At 54.4% G+C, this 21,743-nt stretch overlaps 2 protein-coding genes across 2 annotated transcripts; both read left to right on the forward strand.

Annotated features, from left to right (window-relative positions):
* The first annotated feature begins 270 nt into the window (after nucleotides 1–270).
* SOX12 (SRY-box transcription factor 12) lies at nucleotides 271–1,806 on the forward strand. Its single transcript, XM_036323488.1, has one exon. The coding sequence runs from the start codon at nucleotides 656–658 to the stop codon at nucleotides 1,607–1,609; it is 954 nt and encodes a 317-aa protein (XP_036179381.1). The 5' UTR covers nucleotides 271–655; the 3' UTR covers nucleotides 1,610–1,806.
* Nucleotides 1,807–14,073: 12,267 nt separating this feature from the next.
* NRSN2 (neurensin 2) lies at nucleotides 14,074–20,260 on the forward strand. The gene is made up of 3 exons (XM_036322759.1): nucleotides 14,074–14,507; nucleotides 16,971–17,165; nucleotides 18,817–20,260. Exons 2-3 carry the CDS (start codon nucleotides 16,980–16,982, stop codon nucleotides 19,240–19,242), a joined length of 612 nt encoding a protein of 203 aa, XP_036178652.1. The 5' UTR covers nucleotides 14,074–14,507; nucleotides 16,971–16,979; the 3' UTR covers nucleotides 19,243–20,260.
* Nucleotides 20,261–21,743: the final 1,483 nt, after the last annotated feature.

The following is a 21,743-nucleotide window of genomic DNA, read 5'->3' on the forward strand; positions in this document are numbered from 1 at the left end:
AGCCCCCAATCTAAGAAAAGAAACCGATCTCATCCGACACCCCCAATCCCAGACGCGAGACCGCCCCGCCCCGCCCCGCACTGGCAGCCAGCGATTGGGAGATGCAAATACCGGGTTCTCTGCCCAGCAACGGGTGACGCGCCGCCCGAGCGCGAGGCGTGGCCCGGCCGCAGCCCAAGCGGGCACCTCGGTGTTTACACGGGGCGGCCCCGCGCGCGCCGCAGCGGCCCGCAGACGGCGAGGGGGAGGGGCGGTGCGCGCGCCGGCGGGGCCGCGCGGGGAGAAAGACACTGGAAGGCGGCGGGGCGGGGAGCGGCGCGCGCGGGCCGCGGCTGAGCAGGAGGCTGCTAGGAGAGCCTGCGGGGGCCCGGGGGATACCATTCCTCCGCCCCCGCAAAACAATGTGTAGCGTGCAGCGGGACGCAACTTGCGGGGGGCGGCGGGGGCGCGCCGAACCCGCCTGAGACTGAGCCGCTGACCTCCCCCCGCCGTCCGTTGGGCCGGAGCGCCCAGCTCCTCGCTCCTCAGCTCGCGGGGGCCGGGCCGAGTTGTGGGGCGGGGCCGCCCCTCCGTCGCTGCTGCCTCCTCCCCCACCTCAGCCGCGGAGGATGCGGACGGCCCCCGGCGGCGTCTAGCGGCCCCGGGCCCAGGCGCGATGGTGCAGCAGCGGGGTACGCGGGCCAAGCGGGACGGCGGGCCGCCGCCCCCGGGGCCCGGGCCGGCCGAAGAGGGGGCGCGTGAGCCCGGCTGGTGCAAGACCCCGAGCGGGCACATTAAGAGACCGATGAACGCGTTCATGGTGTGGTCACAACACGAGCGGCGGAAGATCATGCACCAGTGGCCCGACATGCACAACGCCGAGATCTCCAAGCGCCTGGGCCGCCGCTGGCAGCTGCTGCAGGACTCGGAGAAGATCCCGTTCGTGCGGGAGGCGGAGCGGCTGCGCCTCAAGCACATGGCGGATTACCCGGACTACAAGTACCGGCCGCGCAAAAAGAGCAAGGGGGCGCCAGCCAAGGCGCGGCCCCGCCCCCCCGGCGGCGGTGGCGGCGGCGGCAGCCGGCTCAAGTCCGGGCCGCAGCTGCCTGGCCGCGGGAGCCGCCGAGCGGCGGGAGGGCCTTTGGGGGGCGGCGCGGCGGCGCCCGAGGACGACGAAGAGGACGACGACGAGGAGCTGCTGGAAGTGCGCCTGGTGGAGACCCCCGGGCGGGAGCTGTGGAAGATGGTCCCGGCGGGGCGGGCTGCCCGGGGACCAGCGGAGCGCGCCCAGGGGCCGTCGGGCGAGGGGGCGGCTGTCACCACCGCCTCCCCGAATCCGTCGGAGGACGAGGAGCCGGAGGAAGAGGAGGAGGAGACCACGGCGGCGGCGGCGGAGGATGGCGAGGAAGAGACGGTGGCCTCGGGAGAGGAGACGCTGGGCTTTCTGTCCAAACTGCCCCCGTGCCCAGCCGGCCTGGACTGCAGCGCCCTCGACCGCGACCCGGACCTGCAGCCTCCCTCGGGCACGTCGCACTTCGAGTTCCCGGACTACTGCACCCCCGAGGTCACCGAGATGATCGCGGGGGACTGGCGCCCGTCTAGCATCGCCGACCTGGTTTTCACCTACTGAGCCCACCGTCAGCGGGGCGCGCAAGCCCCCAAACCAGCTGTTTACATACAGGAATCAGGTATTGGGGCCCCTCGGAGGCCGAGGCTGGCACCCCAACTCCCACGCAGCCTCCCCCCTCCTAGACGTGCCCATCCCCCTCGAATCCAGACATGCCCCTCCCCCGCAGACACACCCCAGGAGAGCCCAACCCCCACCCTCCCCCTGACATCCAAGCCCCTCCCCGTCCTGCCCCCTCCTGCACAGCCACCAGCAGCCAGCCCCCCTCCGACACACCTCCCGTCCTTGCCTGCAAACCTGTGCCCCTCCCCCACTATGCACTTGCCCTTCCTCGAGGCCGGAGGACACGCCCCTGCCCTTGCTCTGGGATCCCTCCGCCTTCGCCCAGCCCGCCTCCTCTCTCGTCGGAGGGGGCGCTGGGGCCCGGCGGCCCCGCGCGCTTCTCCCAGGCCCCTCCCCTCCCACGGCGGGGGGAGGGGCGCGCTCCTGGTGCTCCGGGAGCGCTGGGCCCGCCCCCTTCTCGCGCATGCTTAGTGCTTCTTGGAGGAGGGGGCTGGTCCCTCTGTCCAGCGCTGGGGAGGAGCGGGGTGGGTGTGGAGCCATCCTGAGAAATATTCTGATTCGGGAGCTGCGGCTCCCTTTCAACCCGACGGGGCGTCACTGCCTTAATAGGGAGGAGCACTCAGGAGGGGGAGGAAGGGCCTAGCCCTAGCTGGTCCGAAGGTGTTGGTTTGGAACTTGGAACTGCCCCAAGGGGCATAACCCCCTTTTGCTTACGGGGTCGCCCAGACCCACATGCAAGCCCCCCACCCCCTCCACACACACACACACCGACTGCGTGAATGCCTCTATAGCCGTTTCCAGAAACCTCTTTTATTCTCCCACCTGGGAATTGGGGGTAGGGTCTTTTCCTGGAAATGCACCAGGAGACAAAAGGGGCCACCTACCAAGAAAACTCAGAACCACGACACAGACCAGGCTGTGTGGGGACAGGGTCCCTGCTGCTCCCCTCCTCCCCCGGAAGTGCCCTGTCACTCCAGGGCACTCCCAGCTGGGCTGCTCCTCAAGCCCACAGCCCCATTCTATCACCCAAGCTCCTCGGTGCCCGCAGTGATCGTGTTCAGTGGGAGAAACCGAGGCACGAAGCTACTAGGGGTTGAGACTGAGGCATGATAGCAGACGGAGTGGCAAGAAGAGCCTCGTGTTAAAGCAGCTGACTTGAGAGAGTCCATCGACTGGACCAGTGAGACTGAAGGGCGGTCAGAGCAGTGCAGGTGTGCCCTGTGCGCCTCAGTTTTTCCATGAAAAATAGGGATAGAGCTGCTGTAGGAGGAAGTTGTGTCCAGGTTCGGGTGCCTTCGGGACCCTGCCCCTGATGTTACCCCCGTTACTCCAATTCTTGGCTCAAGCCCCGCCCCTCCGGCCTCCCCCGACCCCCCTTGCCCTCACTACCTGTATCTCACCGGCGTGTGTTCACCCTCCCAGGTGCGCACACACACTCATTCACACACACAAATCTCAGGAACAAACGGTCCCAGAGTCCTCCGGGACCCCTGCCCAGGGTCTCTGCTGGTCTCTGCCCCACGCGTTCCCGTCGCTGACAAAGCCACCAGCTGCCTCCTTTACGCTTGGTGCTCCGGCTCTGGGCCTTTTCTCGCGCTCTCTCTCTCTTTCTCTTTCTCTCTTTTTTTAAGTAAAACAACAACAAAAAGACAATGAAAAAACCCAGAAAACGTCATGTGAGTGAAGAGATGTCATTGTCTGTGGTCTTGGAGAACTAGTCTAGTAGCTGAAGGGAGGGATCCCTCCCACCTGGGGCACTGGCACCCACAGCAGGATTGATGCCAGTCTGATGCCAGGACTGAATAAAGTGTATTTGCCCCTACCTCGCCCTGTGGTTCTACATGTCTGTGCCTTTCCTCAACCCTTCCCAAACAGTCTGCCAGATTTAAGTCTTTTGTTAGCGCCATTCAGGAAGAGCTGGGGGGTTCCAGGGCAAGGCATGGCCCATCCAGCCTCTGTCTCCCTCTATCTCAGGATGCCCTGGGCTTCGTTAAGGATGGCAAACTCATTCCTGCAGGGGCCAGGCAGGTAACATAAATGAATGGGAGTCTGGGTGGACATTGGCTTCATGACCCACTGGGGGGAGAGGGGGTTGCTCACCTGTCAGTTGTGACCCTGTGGGACTGCAGCCCACAGTGGCCAGGTGGCTAGATTTTTCAAGAGAAAGTGGAAAGAGTCTATTTCTATGATCATCTCAATTTCAAAATGAAAGCCAACTCAGATATTTTTAAATCCTTGTGGAGCAAATGAAATGTGTGAGACACACCTGGTCCAAGGGGGGGCAATTTGACCCTGATCTTAATGAGGATTAAGAAGCAGTGCTGGGCTCAAAGCCTAGCTCCATTACCTGTGTGATCTTGAGCAAGTTCACTTGACCCTGACTCTTCTTTCCATATGTGTAATATGGGGATGATAGTAGAACCTGCTTCATAGGGTGAAATGGAGTTCGAAGTGAGACGCATTTAACACGGTGCTCCAGAAACTGTATTACTCCCTTGTCCAGAGGAGGAACCTGAGGGTCAGAGTGGCGAAGAGCAACCAAGATCAGAGACGGGGCTCCAAATCTTGGGTCTGTCTCTGTATTACTTCAGGGCGCTACCTCTTCCCATGGGAAACTGCACATGGCTCAGAGCCTAGAGTGGTGGTGTTGGTCCCAGTGCTGGCACATAATCGGCCCAAAGCATAAATTTATTAAATGAGTAAAGAAAAGCAGCAAGCAACAATGATTCCTACCCTTGAGATTCTCACCATGTGTTTTGGAAACTGAGACCAAGGCTTTCAAAATTCTTTTGTCCCCCGGACACCCCTGCACCTTAATTATTCCTCTACCAGATCCTGTGAATTCCTAAGGTTGGACAAAGCCTGTTTCCCCAGTGAGAACCAAGGCTGTGTGTGCAGACCTCATTTAGAGAGGGTATGCGGGGCTGGGATACCCTTAGGTGACTTAAAGGGGGACTAGGGCACAGTTTGGGAGGGCTGGGTGTGTACAGGAAGGTGGTCTGGGGCAGTGCAGAAATGACAGCGACAGTTTCTCGGCTTCCCTAATTGGAAACAAGATACCCCGCCCCCCAAGTGCTATAAGAAAGAGCTAAGGACTGTGGAAGACAGATGCGTGTTCCCCATAACGCCCTTCAAGGAAGGACTTCCCCAGCTGCGGGAAGTCTGGTCAGTGGAGAGCCTCTCCGTCAGCTCTTTGAGGGTCCGCTCCAGTTGCAGAGCGCCATTCACCCAGGGCTGCTGTGTGGTGTCTGAGTGAGATCAGGAGTGACTGCCTGGCCTTCTCGGTTCAGGGTGGGACAGACTCCGGCAGACAGTACTGTGCTGCCCCTCCCCCCACACTCCCCCAAGGCCCCTCCGGGGTGGGGGAGGCTTTGCCAGGCCTGCAGGGCCATTTGACGTCCTATACCCAATCCTGCTTCCTCCCTTTTCTTTTCACAGGTGCTTATCCCTAATAAATATTTTGCACCCCAAACTCAGGCTCTGTGTCTGTTTCTGGAGAACCCAGTCTGCAATGGAGGATGCGAGGGGCTGGACAAAGGGCCTTGGGTAGCTAACTCAGCAACCCTGGCCTGGCACCTCTGATCCCGCCACCCCTTGCGAGTTGGTGTCAGGAGGAGTCTATTCACTCACCAACACGGCCCCAACCTTAGGTCGTACCCTTTCCAGTAGGCATCCCATAGACACTCCAGCGTCAGCCACAAGGCACTCCGGAGCCCTCTGCTGATGTCACTCTCACGTGAAGTCCCTCCTGGTCGAAGCTGAGGAAGGGCGGTCCTCAGTCTGTGTTTGCCCTTCAGAGTCCTCAGGGAGGAGGCGGGGGTGGGGTGGGGGCGGGGAGGGTAAATGCCTGGCTGTTTCCCGTGCCAGAGCGTCAGCCTTGGCCCAGGCTCTTTCCCTCTGCGGGCCTTGGTTTCCGCATATGTAAAGTGGAGAAGATGGGTTAGGAATCGAGGAGAGACCATTTATTATTTGGTTCCTTCCATTTCAGAAGGAAATGGATTCTGACCTGAGAAAGGTGGGGCGATCTGCTTGTGTGGACTCTGGGGACACCTAGTGGCTGAACGGAGTAGGACGCGGTTGGGGCTGGGGCTGGGGGTGTGTCCATCTCCAAGCTCACTGCATTCGTGCAGTCATTGACTCAACAGTCAGGTCCCTTGCCTGGGATCTTTGAGCCATCTTGGTTCCAAGGCGTAAAGACACGTACACGCTGATCTGTTGGTTCTCTATTGCTACATAATGAACTGCCGAAATTGAGCAGCTTAAAACCACGTGTTTATTGTTTCACAGGAGGCCAGCAGGTATGCCCCAGCTCGGCCCTCTGCTCAGGATCTCACCAGGCTGCAGTGAAGGTGTTGGCTGCGCTGCATTCCTTTCCGGAGCTCAGCATTCCCTCCAAATTCACGTGGTGGTGGGCAGAGTCCAGGTCCTTGTGTTTAAGAATGGGGTCCCTGTCTTCTTCCTGGCTGTCACCTGGGGCCACGCTTGATTCCCGAGAGCTGGTGCTCCGTTCCTTTCTTCACAGGCCTTCTCCCAGCACGGCAGCCTATTTGTCAAGGTCAGCAGGAGAGCCTTCCTCCGCTTCCAGCCACTGGACTCAGGAAGGCTCTATTTTTAAGGACGTGCTTGATCCAATCACGCTACCGAGGAAAATCGCCCTTCTGATTAATTAAAAATCAACTGATCGGGGACCTGAGGCACATCTGCAAAATCCCTTCACCTTTGCCGTTTTAACCTAATCACACGACTGACAGTCATGATGCGCACTGGTCCGGCCCACGCTGGGGAAGAGCTTACGTCAGGCATGCCCAGCAGGGGGCGGGCATCTTGGGGGCCATCTTAGAATTGTGCTTATCTCAACTGTGGGTTCTCAGGGGTGTCTCCATCCCAACATTTCCAGACTTGTCTGTCTAGCTGCCTTCTTGTTATCTCCACTGGGGTAGCTAATCGGTCCGCCAACTTGGCCTGTCCGAAAGTAAGTTTTTGTTTCCACAAAGCTCCCAACCTGCTGCCTAGTCCACCACATCTCCACACGTCACTAAAAGGCCAAAAACCTCTCCGTCCCTGGCTCCTCTTTTTCTCATGGCTTCAGATCCCTTGGCTCTACCTTCAGAATGTGTCCTGTGTCCTATCACTTCTCACCTCTCTCATGGCCCCCCTCCTGGTCCTGGCTGCTATCGGCTCTGGGTCCTGTACTGACCTCCTCACTGGACTCTGCTTTCTCTTTGCCCTGTTCACACTCTTATTGTCCACACAGCAGCTAAAGGGATCTGGTTAAACTGTCAATCAGACCATGTCCTCCCTCTGCTCAGAACTCTCTGATGGTCTCCATCTCGTTCAGGCCCAAAGCCAGTCCCCAGCATGTCCTCTAAAGCCCTGTGTGATCTGGCTGTGGCTCACCCTGGTGCTTGTTTCCAGCTGCCTTTTCCGTTTCTCACCGTGCCCTAGCCATACCGACTCCCTTGCTGCTCCTCCAAACGGCCAAGCACACACCCGCCTCAGGCCCTTTGTACACGCTGTTCACGCTGCTTGAAATGCTCTTCCCCAAAATACTTCCATGACATACTCCCTCACTTTCTTCATGTCTCAGCTCCAATGCCATTACCTCAAAAAGGTCTTCCCCAACCATTTATACAACGGATCGCCACCACCCCTTATAATATCTCCTTTGCTTTAGTTTTCTTAATAGCATTTATCACATAGAGTTTTTATTTTGTATCTTTCCACTTATTTTTTAAATTAAATTTATGGGGGTGACATTGGTCAACATGAACATGTAGGTTCCCGGTGTCTGTCTTTTCAATTAGTATGTAAACTTCATGAGGAAGGAATGACTTCTGCATTGGACTCTGTGCCTTAGGCCATTCAATCTCTCATTCACTCACCCATTCATTCAACAGGCATTTGTTAAGGGCTTGCTTATGCCAAACGCTGGACATACAAAGATGAAAAAGACAGATCTGAGGAGAAAGATACATAAACACGGGGATGGAAACGCACCAATGAGATGGACAGCAGGGCTGAGGGACCACAGAGGAGGCACTTAGCCCAGACATGGAACAGAGTGTGGTCAGGTCACCTCCTCCAGGATATATTTTTAAAAATTTTTTTAAAAATATATATTTTCCTCCAGGATATTTATATTGTGAGACCTCAGTAAGTTATGGTTTTAGAAAATGGCTACAAGTTCATTGACATTCCTTCCATGGATGTCCTTCCCCTTGAATCTGGGCTGGCCTTTGTGATCCACTTGTAACCAATAGGATACGGTGGGATGATGCTGCACGCTTCCAAGGTTAGGTCACACCCAACTATCATGCAAGAAGCCCAGTGACCCTAAGACAGCGGTTCTCAACCTGTGGGTCGCGACCCCTTTGGCAGTCGAACGACCCTTTCACAGTGGTCCCCTAAGACCATCCTGCATATCAGATATTTACATTACGATTCATAACAGTAGCAACATTACAGTTAGGAAGTAGCAACGAAAATAATTTTATGGTTGGGTCATAACATGAGGACCTGTATTTAAAGGGCCAGAAGGTTGAGAACCACTGCTCCAGGTGTTTCCAGCTCCCGGTCATTCAAGTCACTCCCAGCTGTTGTAGTCTACCCAGCTGAGACTCAGCCATCATGGAGCAGAGACAAGCCACCCCCTCTTGCCCTGTTTCAATTCCTGACCCACAGTGCTCATGAGCAAATGAATGGTGGTTATTCACACTACTGAGTTTGGGGGCAGCAATGATAACTAGAACAGTAGGATGAGGTGATTCAGATGAAGGATAAAAGCTTTCCAGACACCAGTAAGGGCAAGTGGGAAGACTCATCCCGAGGGGCTGACATGGGAAGAAGTTGGCTGTGGCTGGGCCGGTGGTAGGGAGAGAGGAGATAGACTGGCAAGAGCATGAAGGTCCTTGAAGGCATTTGGACTTGCTCCAGAGTCTCCCCACGGAAACCCAAGGGGTCTTTTGAAAACACAAATCTGACCATCACGGAAAACCTTTCGGTGGCTCCCCAGGGTAAAGGCTGAAGTTCTTGACCCGGCGGCGTTCAAGGCCTTTTGCAGTGTGTTTTGTAGACTCTTCTTCAGCTACCATCTCTGCTCCAAAACTCTGCCTCAGCCCTGCCAGGCCACTCTCCATGACAAGGGCCTCCCATACCGTTCGTCTTTGCTCTTGTTGAGAAGTCGGAGCAACTTTGGGCCAATCACATTGCCTTTTGGAGCCTCAGGGTCCGCGTCTGTACAGTTAGGTGGCTGGACTAGCGGTCTTTAAGAGCATACCCAGCCTGGCATTGTAGGAGCCCATAAAAGTGTGGGAGGAAGGTGTTTATCGCCAAACCTGCCTGTCTAGCTTCTTCCAGGTTGCCTAGCAATAAATTCCAACCCTCTCCCCAATCCTCGGAGGTTTCTTAGCAACTTAATTTTTCACTCTCGGTTGTTTTCGGGATTTCCTGTTAACTAAATGAATGTCAAGTTCTGCTTCTTCTAGCCAAAAAAATACCTTACACTAAGGATCTCTTTAGAAACCTGGATACCAACCCAGAATGGGAAGAAGTCTGGGGTTGAGGTCATTGAAGGATTGACTGTGTGACTTAAGTTACCTGCCCTCTCTGCTTTGAATGCAGATTCTGAATACCTGTCAGGTGTTCCTTAGGGCGTTCCCCCTTCTCTTGTGTGTATTTTATCCAACTGCTAAATGTATTCACTCTTTCAACAAATCTTTACTGAGTGCTCTGTGCCAGGCACTGTCTTAAGGACTGGGAATTCTTCAGTGAGCAAAACAGACATAGTCCTTGCCTTTCTGAAGCTTTACACGCTAGTGGATGAAAACACACAATATGTCAATATGTAAATGTATATAATAATGTCACGTGGTGAAGGGGATGAAGTGTGAGGAGCGGCCGCTGTTTCAGATGAGGTGGTTGCATCAGTCAGGCGAGGCTAGAGAAGCTGAGGAAGAAGGGCAGGAAAATTGTGGCTTCTCCCTTTTTCCTGTCAGCCTCCTATCCTGCCTCTTCCTCTTGGCTGAGCTCAGCTGGATGCCCGCTGACAAGGGTGGCTGGGAAACGCAGCCGGAGCAAAGAGCAAGGAATGGCTGGAAGGCAACCGGACCCAGAGCTGCCTGGGGAGGCCCACGGCATTTCCCGTCCACTTCCTGCCTATAAACTTTTGAGAACCTTAGGATGATCTCCTTTTTCTCCTCCTCCTTTTAATATTTTGATGCTTAAAAATTGTGGTAAATACACATAATATGACATTTAGCACCTTAACCATTTTTAGGTGCAGAGATCAGTGGCAAGTAGTCCATAGTTGTGCAACCATCACCACTATCCATCTTCAGAACTCTTTTTATCTTGCAAAACTGAAACTCTGTGCCCATTAAAAAACTCTTCCTTTCCCCTTTCCCCCAGCCCCTGGCAAAAACCATTCTATTTTCTGACTTTATAATTTAACTATTCTAGGTACCTCATATAAGCAGAATTTATATTGTCTTTTTGTGACTATCTCACTTCACTTAACATAATGTCCTCAAGGTGCATCCATTTTATAGCGTGTCAGAATTTCCTTTCTTTTCAAGGCTAAATAATATTCCATTGTATGTATATAATAGAGGCCAGGTGCACGACATTCGTGCACTGGAGGGAGGAGGGGTCTCTCAGCCTGGCCTGTGCCCTCTCCCAGTCCAGGACCCCTCAGGGGATGTCCAAATGCCGTGGAAGGAGGGAGAGGCTCCTGCCACCACCACTGTGCTCGCCAGCCATAAGCCCGGCTTCTGGCTGAGCAGCGCTCCCCCTGTGGGAGTGCACTGACCACCAGGGGGCAGCTCCTGCATTGAGCGTCTGCCTTCTGGTGGTCAGTGCACATCATAGCGACTGGTTTTTCCATTTGGTTGATTTGCATATTAGGGTTTTTTTAAAATATATATTTTTATTGATTTCAGAGAGGAAGGGAGAGGGAGAGAGAGATAGAAACATCAATGATGAGAGATAATCATGGATCGGCTGCCTCCTGCACACCCCCTACTGGGGATCGAGCCTGCAACCTGGGCATGCGCCCTTGGCCAGAATCGAATCCGGGACCCTTCAGTCCGCAGGCCAACACTCAATCCACTGAGCCAAACCAGCCAGGGCTAGGGTTTTGTTATATAGGATCACATCTTGTTTATCCATCGAATGGAAATTTGGGTTGCTTCACATTAAGAATTGTGAGTAATGCTGCTATAAGCATGGGGTACAAATTATCTCTTCAAGATACCCTGATTTTAGTTCTTTTAAATGTATACTCAGAAGTGGAATGTTAGATCATATGTTAATTTTATTTGTCAAGGAATTGCCATAGTGTTTTCCACAGCAGCTACACCATTTTACAGTCTCACTAACATTACACAAGGGTTCCAATTTCTCCCAGTCCTCACCAACGCTTGTCATTTTCTGGTTTTGCTTTTTATTTGTTGTTTTTTGTTAATCCTCACCCAAGGATATTTTTCCATTGATTTTCAGGGAGAGTGGAAGAGAAAGGGAAAGACAGAGAAAAACATCGATGTGAGAGAAACACATCGATTGGTTGCCTCTTTCATGAGCCCTGACCAGGGCCCAGGCCGGGGAGGAGCCTGCAACCAAGGGACCTACCCCTGACCGGAATCGAACCCGGGACCCTTTAGGTCTGCAGGCTGATGCTCTATCCACTGAATCAAATTGGCCAGGGCTGGCTTTGCATTTTTATTTTTTTTTATAGTAGCCATGCTAATGGATGTAAGTGCTACGATTGTTTTGAGATTCAAACAACCATGAGCTTTTTATCCTAGACTTGTGATTTCTTTGGCAGAAGCATTCCCTCAAAAATTTAGCCTGGGCCAGTGTGGCTCAGTGTTTAGAGCAGCTGTGGGCAAACTACGGCCCGCGGGCCCGGCCCGTTTGAAATGAATAAAACTAAAAAAAAAAAGACCGTACCCTTTTATGTAATGATGTTTACTTTGAATTTATATTAGTTCACACAAACACTCCATCCATGCTTTTGTTCCGGCCCTCCGGTCCAGTTTAAGAACCCATTGTGGCCCTCGAGTCAAAAAGTTTGCCCACCCCTGGTTTAGAGTGTCGGCCTGAGGACCGAAGGGTCACAGGTTCCATTCCTGGTCAAGGGCACGTACGTACCTGGGTTGCAGATTCCAGCCCTAGTCGAGGCACAGGTGGGAGGCACCAATCAATGTGGCTCTCTCACATCGATGTTTTTCTCTCTCCCCCCCCCTTCCTTTTACTCTCTCTAAATAATAATAATAATAATAATAATAATAATTTAGTCATCTCACCCATTTGACTCTAGCCAGTTCCATGTACTAAAACCACACCCACAATGTTTCAATACATAGTGCTTAGGTTTGCTTTATTATTTTTTGCAAAATATTTTTATTAATAAAAAATATACTAGAAAAAAAAATATATATATACTAGTATATTTATTGATTTATGAGAGAAAGGGAGAGGGAAAGAGAAACATCAATGATGAGATAGAATCATTGATCAGCTGCCCTCTACATGCCCCTCACTGGGGAATGAGCCCACAACCCAGGCATGTGCCCTAACTGGGAATCTAACTGTGACCTCCTGGTTGGTTCACAGGTAAACGTTCAACCACTGAGTCACACCAGCTAGGCAGGTAATGCATGTTTTAAACATTCTTGCACACCAGTTGAAAATCGCTGCTTTAACCTTATCTTTGCCTTGGAACATTTTAATGAATGAATAGATTTTACTGTGCCCAGCACCTTTTAAAAGCTCATTTCTTTTTATGTGGGCTCAAGAGGCATTAGACTTTTCCACTTCTGCAAGGACAACTCCTTATGAGGCCCTGAAAGATCTCATGTGGCCTCTCAAGGCCTATCATTTTGAGCTCCAGGATATCTCTCTCTCTCTCTCTCTCTCTCTCTCTCTCTCTCTCTCTCTCACACTCACACACACACACACACACACACACACACACACACACACAGAGCTAAATGAGCAGGTAATACATGCGAAGCACTTAGACAAGCCTTTGCACATAATGAGCATCATACAGGAGGGGGCAAAAGCAGGTTTATAGTTGTGAGTACACAAATCGCAGGGTTTATTCTTGTATTATTATTAATTAATTAATTATATTATTTTTAATATGAACAACTGTAAATCTACTTTTGCCCCATAGTATATATTTGATATTCTCATCAGTCTGTGTTCAGAAAATATTTATTGAGCTGCCTACTCAATGCCAAGCACTGTGTGAGGCTCAGGATACAATAGTGAAGGAAGAAGATGTGCAGAACCCATTCACCCCTGCGCCCATAGCATAGAGAGAGGCAGAATGGGCGCTCAAGATGTGGAGACAGCCCTAATCGGTTTGGCTCAGTAGATAGCGCGTTAGCCTGCGGACTGAAGGGTCCCAGGTTCGATTCCGATCAAGGGCATGTACCTTGGTTGTGGGCACATGCTGGGGGCCAGCCCCAGCGGTCCAGGGGTTCCCAAAGGTGTGGACGGAGTCGGAGAAGAATGTTTTTACACGGAAGACAGCGTTCAAAACTCTCTAGCTCTCTTTAGTCTCCATGGATCTTCCCTGTGCCTGGTTGAGGCCACAGAAAAAGATCCCAAGGCAAACTGAGCCTTTATTTTATAGTGAGAGGTAAACAAGGTAGTGGTTACCAAAGTTACACTGTTCTTGTGAGTTTCACTTGTTTTTGTTCTTGTTGCACTTCCCTCAGCCCATTAGCTTCCCAGATAAGATCTAGAGAACCTCCTAAGGTCAAGCCTAATTATGCTAAGAGGACTGTGCCCTCTAAGCTGGGAATTGTTTGTGACTTGGCCCAGAGGTCAGTCAGAGGCTTAACCCTCTATCAGCTCCGCACAGGCACATCCCCATAGGAGGTGTGCAGGAGGCAGCTGATCGATGTTTCTAACTCTCTATCCGTCTCCCTTCCTCTCTGTAAAAAATCAATGAAATATATTAAAAAAAAATAAAAAGATGTGGAGACATTTGTGCAGTGGTGCCTGATGGAGCTCAGGGCGGTGTGGTGACCTTCCCAAGGCCACACAGCAAACGTGGGACAAAACCAAGGCTGTAGCCACTTAACAAGGAATGAAATAAACACGCCTTTGCTTGGCAAAGGCTGGCTCTCCAGGGAGATGGGCTATAGGCACACACCGCCCAGGGCAGAACCAGGGGTAGGTTCGGAGAGAACGAAGGAGGCTGCCTCATTGGCTCCTTCCCTTCTAACACACACCTCAACCCCAACTCCCTTCTCAAGATGGGGGGAGGGGGGACGGCTGATCCCCGGCCAGGAGTAGGGGCTCAAAGAGGGGAAAAGATAAGGGCCCTGATATAAGAGGAAGGTAATTCCTTTAGGGACCCAGTGAGAGAGGTGAGGCTCAATGATGGGTGGGGGCGGTGAGGGGAAGAGAGAGAGAGACTCAGGTAGACGAGCGTCCGTCTACTGGGTGAGTGAGGCTCCCAGAGGGATGAGCCCGGCAGAGGGACTGAGGATGCAGTAAGAGATGAAGGCTCGGTGAGGGCGAGGGGTCAGCCAGGAGGAGGGATTGGAGAGTCGGGTGAGGAGTCTGGGGGACTGAGTGAGGGGTGTGGTCCAGGATGGGGTGGGGTCTCCGCGAGGGGCCTGGAGTCTCAGAGAAGGAAACCCTGCAGGGGGACAGAGGCTGGTGATCCTGCAGGGTCCACAACCTGCGGAGCCGGCCCTTGGGGGTGTGGGGGGGCTCCCACCCCAGCATCACCCCCACCTCCGACTGCGGCGCAGGCGCGACCAACCGGCTTTCGCTTCGCTCGCGCTCTGACTCCGCTCGGTGGACACAGCAGGCAGAGGTGAGCTCAGCCCTGCTCCGCGCGGCCCGACCCCACCCCGCCCTCCCCGGGGTCCCGGAGAGCCCACCCCCCCCACTGCCCGCACCCCCAGCTCGGGTCGGGCAGTGCCCGCGTCGGGCAGGACGGCAGCGCCAGCCCTGGTGCCTCGGGCTTCGGGAGGTGATGTCTCAGGGAAGCAGCCAGGCAGGGGTCGCTCCAGCTCCAGCCCCGAGACACCCCTCCACTAAAATCCCATCGCCCCCCGCAGGACTCAGTTTACCTCTGGGGGAAGGAGGTGGTGAATCGCAGCCCGGGAATGGGTGGGCGGGCCACAAACACTGGTGCAGTGGGGGCGGGCGGCCTGATTCCCCTGGCCTCGCCCCCGAGCAGGGCGCCCCCTGTCGAGGCCTCGGCCGTGCGGACCCTGGAGTGGGCGGGCCTGGGGCTCTGGGGAGCTCCGAGTGAGGCCCCGCAAAGAAGAGCGACTCCATCCATCTTCCGGCCCTCGCACACGTCACCTTTCCGCGCGCCTTCCCCCCGCCCCCCAGCGCCCACCCCGCCGCAGTCTCCCCCCTGCACCCTGGAGCCCCCTCCTCTTCCTGCTCCCTTACCAGCGAGCTCCTGCCCCCTGCCGCCGAGGGGCACCTCCCCAGAGGTTCCTATGGCAACCCTCGTCCCGGGCGCACGCGGTGTCCTCCGCATCCTTTCCCTCCCACCTCCAGCCCCCCAGCCCGCCAGCCCCCCTCCCAGCAACCCAAGCATGGGATGGAGGGGGGCGGAGGGGGGGCGGGGCAGGCCGACGGGAAGGCAGCGTCAAGGTCACCTTCCTCTCCAAGGCCAGCGGGATTCAGGGACTCAGTATACTTGGGGAGGAGGACAGTGAGCTGCAGGGGAGGAGCTAACGCAGGCCGAGCAGCCGCGCATCCTCGCCCTGCCCTCTGCTCGGGTCTTCAGTGAATGGTCGCTGCGCTAACGCGCACTGTCCCGCGGAGCCCGTTCATCGTCCCACCCGCGCGACTGCGCTGCTCAGCCCGGGGCGGTCCCGCGGTGGCCACGCCCCCGAGCGCCGCCCGCCCGCCCGCCCGCCCGCCCGCCCGCCCTGCAGATCTCTCCTTTCTCAGCCTTTACTCTCCACCTTTTTCCATTCTCTGTCAATTTTTTTCTTTATTTTTTTCTCTTTTTCGCCTGACTTGTGGGCAAGGACTGTGAAGAGCTGCAATCTATAGGCAGGCTTTAACCACAGCAGGCCTGTGACTTGTAGGGATCCGTGGGGACTCCCAGGGTCACCCCCAGCACACACTGTGGCTGTCTGCACGTGTGTCTCTGTCCGTTTGTGTGTGTCTGCATGTTTTTGTGTGTTTCTCTGTGCTGTGTGTGTTTATCTGCATGTGTCTCTGTGTGGTATAATATGGGTGCCTGTCTGGGTATGTCTTTGTGGTGTTTGTGTGTCTGCGTTGGTGTGTCTCCGTGGTGTGTGTGTTTGTGCAGGGGTTGGAGGGCCCATCTGACTGGAAATTCGCCTCACCCTTCAGTGTAAGAGCACTGCTTTATTTTGCCTGAAGCTGCTCCGGGGGGCTGAGGGCCGACCTTGGAGGGCAGATGCCCAGGCGTCCTCAGCTCTGCCCGCACCTGCGGCTTTGGTTCTAGCTGTGCCTGTGTGGATAAGTGCCTTTCCCTCGGAAACCTCACTGTCTCCATTTGTGAGAAGAGGGTTCTTAGGGTTCTCTGGAAAGCGAACAGCTGTTGAACCTACGAGCCCCTACTCCCCAGGGCCCCTGGCTTTCACCTCCTGTGGAGTCAAGATTCCTTGGGACTTGGAGGTTGTTGCCTTCTGAGGGGCAGCCCTGGGGAAGGGTCTTTTAGGGCCTTACTGTTTGTGGAGCTCTGACTGCAGCCAGGACAGCTATCCCCAAGGGTACCCTAAAAAGGGGGAGATTTTGAGAGAAGATGGGGATGAGGACCTCTCACTCCAGATATGGGGCTCAAAAAGTTCAGGATAAAAAAAAAAATAATGAAGAAATTACAGTATTAATGATACCACAGCTACCAGAAGGCACAATAACTGTACAAAGCAGGTGTAATCCTTAGCCCTATTTTACAGGTAAGGAAACGAAGGCTTAGAAAAGTGAAAGCATTTGTGTAAGGTCACACAGCCAGGAAGTGGTGGATCAGGGGTTCCAGTCCAGACAGCGAGGCTCCAGAACCCACAGCCCCAGCCACGAGTGGCCTCCAGAGCAAACACACACCTTTATTGACACCTCCAATTGCCAGGCACTGGGCTGAGCCCTTCAGTGCACTGGCTCACTCACTGTATACGAGGGAAACCCCGGCCAGGATTCCAGAAGGCCAGGCTGTGCTCTGAGTGTGGCGTGTCTGAAATGGGAGAAGTGGATGGGACGCAAAGATTCAGGAGCCCGGGAGGGTCGCCACAGGCAGCTCTCACGGACCCTTCCCTCTGTCCGCTGAACCTTGCCCATCCCACAGGACTCCGTGATGCCGAACTGTGACCGTCCCTGTGGCTGTGGCCCAGGCCCCAATGTGGAAGACGGCAAGTGGTACGGGGTCCGCTCCTACTTGCACCTCTTCTATGAGGACTGTGCAGGTACCGCCCTCAGTGATGACCCCGAGGGGCCTCCTATTCTGTGTCCCCGTCGACCTTGGCCCTCACTGTGCTGGAAGGTAAGGCCGGAGGAAGAGCAACTCCGGTGATTTCCCGTGGCTTCAGGGGAAAGATGCACTCAGTGGATAGAAAGAAAAGGGGTGGCGTAGCAGTTAAAAGTCTTGCGTGTTCAAGCAATAGAAAACCCAGCACGGATGAGTTTAAACTATAAAGGGAAAATATTGCTTATTTTCTAGAAGTCAGAGGTTGTGTGCCTTCAGGCTAAGTTCGATCCAGCAGTTCAAACCATCACACTGAGGGACTGAAGATTTCTCTCAGTCTTCAGGTTTCCCATGGTACCCCCATCCTGGCAACTTCTTAGCTTCAGGTTCTGCCCACATGTTCCCCCAACAGCTGCTACTTTGCTGCCCCTCAGTCTTCTACTCCACACCATCCAAGGGAAACCAGAATCCCCTCTAGTATTTCCTTCAGAAAAGAAACAGGGCTTTTTATTTCTAGAAGTCCTGGCAAGTATTGCATTGGCTCAGACTGGGTCACTTGCCCACGCCTGAAATAATTATTGTAGCCAGGGGGATTGTTTATCCTGACTGGCAGGGATGGGGGTCCGTTCCACTGAAATATTACTGTGCTTCCCAGTGGTTTAGTGGGTACTGTTTCCAGGGCAGGGGAAGATGTGAGAGAAACAGTTGATACTCATATCAGCCAGGTAGAGTGGTCAGTTAGGGCACCCTGTGTGGGTAAAGGTATGGAGGTGGCAGCGAGCAGGGTCCTGACAGTGGGCATAGCTCTTTGATAAGCACTATAGGAAGACTGAGGCAGAGAGTCCCTCCCCTCTGCTTCCACAAGGCTTTACTCTAGTGGAGAGGTGAGGTGCCAACCTGTGCAGAGGGAATCACAACCTCAGGCCAGGTGTGCGGAGGATGCCGGGAGAAGAAATGCTCTCAGCACCTGTGGTGATCAGGGAAGGTTTCCAGGAAAGTCAGTACCTTTTCACATTTTTTAAAGCATCGTCTAATTGCCAGGCAGTGTGCTAGGCTCTTGGGGACACAGAACTGAAGAAGATGTGGTTCCTGTCCTCAAGGAGCTCCTAACTGTGGTTCATTTAGTTATTCTGCAAATATTCACTCAGCTGCGACACTATACTAGTACTGTGCTAGGCGTGGAAGACACCTAGTGAGCCAGAATGGACACAGTCCCTGCTCTCATGCTCTCAGTTTGATGGGGCAGGCCGACATCACTTACAGAGCAACCAAAGTACGTATCCTAGTGTGCACCAAGGTGATACACTGGAGAGTGAATGGGCAGAGCATTTGCAGAGTGCAGAGCAGGTGACTTGACCTAGTGCAGAGGTGCCCTGGAAGGCTTCCCTGAGGAGGTGAGGTTTGAGATGATACCTGAGGGATGTGTAGGAGTTAACCAGACAGAGAGATAGAGATGGAGGTACTGGGGATAAGACCCACATAATGATGGAGGGGCACTCAGTTGCGAAGGGAAGCCCACTGCTATGTGGGAGCTGGGAAGGAAATTAAGAGGTCTCAAGATTCCAAGCAGAACACGACAGTGTTACATCCTAGCAGGTGTGCTCCGTGATTCCCATCTCTTAAGGGCTTACCGTGAAACCCAGTTGGGATCCAAGGTGCACTAGGGATCCCTTGGGCTACGGCCCCCGACCGGCCCTGACTGCCTCCCAATCTGTCTGCCTCTCTCCAGATCAGCCTCTCCTCGGGGACCCTGCTTCTGCTGCTGGGTGTGGCAGCCCTGACCACTGGCTATGCCGTGCCCCCCAAGCTGGAGGGCATTGGAGAGGGCGAGTTCCTGGTGTTGGATCAGCGGGCAGCTGACTACAACCAGGCTCTGGGCACCTGCCGCCTGGCAGGCACGGCACTCTGCGCGGCCGCCGGGGTCCTGCTGGCCATCTGCCTGTTCTGGGCCATGACCGGCTGGCTGAGCCAGGACACCAAGGCAGAGCCTTTGTATACTGAAGTGGACAGCCATGTGGAGGTCTTTGGGGACGAGTCAGAGCAGCAGCTCTCCCCCATCTACTGTGATGCCAGTGGCCATTCTTGGTTCTCGCCGCCCACCAGCGCCTTTGGGCAATCCTCCGTGCAGACCATCCAGCCGAAGTGGAGCTCTTGAGCTGCCCGCAGAGCTGGAGGAGGCATCAGACCCAGAGACCGGACCCCTCCTCCTCTTCACCACACCCCATCGTCTCCCTAATGTCTCCCTTTCAGCAGGGACCCTTCTGTCTACGCCTCCAAAAGGGTGAGCTCCAGGTCAGGAAGTCTGGAGCTCACATTCTCATGCCCATTCCCAGGGGTAGGGCCCAACTCATCCAAGATGCCAACCGTCCCCAAGTCCACTCAGAACTCCCCGCCACCCCTCCTTCCCCAGGCTCTTCAGGGGCAGAAAGCATCTCCCTCAACCTGTCCCCATGCTTTTCTCTCTGTGGCCAAGCCCCTTACCTGTTCAGATCACCAGTTCCTGCCTCTGAAGTAAAAGGGGTTTGGGCCAGATTCTCGAGTTCCATGACTTTCCTATTCTCCCCTGATGTAAGCATTACCCTCTATAGGCAAACGTGGGTGTCATTCTCATCCATTGACCCCGCCCTCTCTCAGCTGCACAGGATGCCTCAGGATGAGTCAAAGATGCTCATTGGACTTCCTGTCCAGGGTGGCACAGAAACAGTGGCTCCCTACAGTCTGTTTTCTTCATGCGTTTTGGCATCAGAGCCTTCCTCCCTATCCACCCCATCCTGAGCTATTACTAGCTCCAGTGAACAGATGAGGTGCTGAGGGAGGCTGGCCGTCTGCAGGCTCCATGTTTCCTGACTCCTCCTGGGCCAGCTCCTGTTCTATAGCTGTAGCAGGGCCCTGCGTCTTTCTGGCTTTCCTGGGACCCCCCAGGGGTTGGGGACAGGCTCGGCCCAGAGAGACTAGCTGGAAGCCTGGTGTCCCAGGTGGCTAAGAAAATACTGTGAACATGCATTTAAATGGCCTCTAAGGGCCAGGGGGCAGGAGAACTAGGCTGTCTTTGTTCCTCAAGTCCCCCACCCAGCTTTGCTGGTTTGGCTCAGTGTTTAGAGTGTCGGCCTGCGGACTGAAGGGTCCTGCGTTCGATTCCAGCCAAGGGCACATGCCCAGGTTGTAGGCTCCATCCCCAGTAGGGGGCGTGCAGGAGGCAGCTGATCAATGATTCTCTCTCATCATTGATGTTTCTCACTCTCTCCCTTCCTCTCCAAAATCAATAAAAATATATTAAAAAAAAAAAGGAGAGATAGACATTAAATAATAAAAATAGTCCCTTCCACAGAAACCATCACCCACAGGTGATGCATCATCTCCATTCTCCGCCACCAGGGGGAGCTCCAAGACAGCTGGAAAGAGACCTCCGTGGACCCCGCCCCTACCCTCTGGGCTCCCTGTCACCACCAGCCTTGGGGCCACCTTGGGGGGTGGGTATCCCCAGTCCTCCCCCACCAAGCAGGCCCTGCTGCTCTTGTGCCCCAGATCGTCTCCCCATTCTGCACCTCTTCCATCCCACCTTCCTATTCAATAAACAGCTGGGGTGGATACTGATTTTGCGTCTTTTCTTCCTGACCACTGGGGCGTGGGGAGGGAGGGAAGATACTGCCATGTGTGCTGGGCACTGAAGTCCATTATTTCTCATTTGTTTCTCACGAGGAAGGAGGTTATTATCTCCATTTTACAGGTGAGGTAACTCATGGTCAGAGAGGTGAAGCCACTTGCCTAGGCTTCCTGAGGGAGACTTTAAATGCTTGCTGGATGGGAAGGAAATTTCTCAGCCATCTTGCCAACCTACTGCCCCATCCCTGAGAGGGAAGGAGGGCAAGGACAGTTCAGGGATGGAATCTCTTCCAGCCATATGAACAGCTAACCCATGGGTTAGCTATACTCGCCAGCGCCCAGGCCCTGCTCTCGGTGCTTAATAAACCCCGTGTGCTGTCCACACCTTAGAGCAGCGGTTCTCAACCTGTGGGTCGCGACCCCTTTGGCGGTCGAACGACCCTTTCACAGGGGTCGCCTAAGACCATCCTGCATATCAGATACTTACATTACGATTCATAACAGTAGCAACATGACAGTTGTGAAGTAGCAACGACAATAATTTTATGGTTGGGTCACCACATGAGGACCTGTATTGAAAGGGCCAGAAGGTTGAGAACCACGGCCTTAGAGAATGGCAGCTCCAGCCTCCCCGTAGCTCCAGCCAAAACCTTGGAGTCATCTTGGACTCCTCCCTTTCCTCACGGCCTGAATCCAACCATCAGCAAGTCCTGTCAACTCAACCTTGGACATACATCCTGTGCCCAGCCTCACAGCTAGCTCCCTCGCCTCAGCCACCACACTTCTCACCTGGGTTACCTACCAGCTTCTCCCTGGTCCCCTCACTTCCTGCTTCTCCATCCCCCGAGTCTAACCTTTTCAGAGCAGCCAGGTAAATCCTGTTATTACACAACTTAGGTCCTGTCCCTCCTCTGCCCAGTGCCCACCCATGGCTCCCACCTCACTCAGAGTAAAAGCCAACATTTTCCAGACCTCTAGCTTCCAGAACTGTGAGAGGATAATTTTTTGTTGTTTTAAGCCACACAGTATGGGGCCCTGTGTACAGCCTGTAAG

Source organism: Myotis myotis, unplaced genomic scaffold, assembly GCF_014108235.1.
Source record: "Myotis myotis isolate mMyoMyo1 unplaced genomic scaffold, mMyoMyo1.p scaffold_m19_p_9, whole genome shotgun sequence".
Taxonomy (NCBI): Eukaryota; Metazoa; Chordata; class Mammalia; order Chiroptera; family Vespertilionidae; genus Myotis; species Myotis myotis.

Bases quoted from the DNA above. Each gene is read 5' to 3' on its own strand.
- SOX12 (XM_036323488.1), top strand. From the start codon at position 656: ATGGTGCAGCAGCGGGGTACGCGGGCCAAGCGGGACGGCGGGCCGCCG.
- NRSN2 (XM_036322759.1), top strand. From the start codon at position 16,980: ATGCCGAACTGTGACCGTCCCTGTGGCTGTGGCCCAGGCCCCAATGTG. The intron at 17,166-18,816 runs GTAAGGCCGGAG...GCCTCTCTCCAG, and splicing joins GGCCCTCACTGTGCTGGAAG to ATCAGCCTCTCCTCGGGGAC.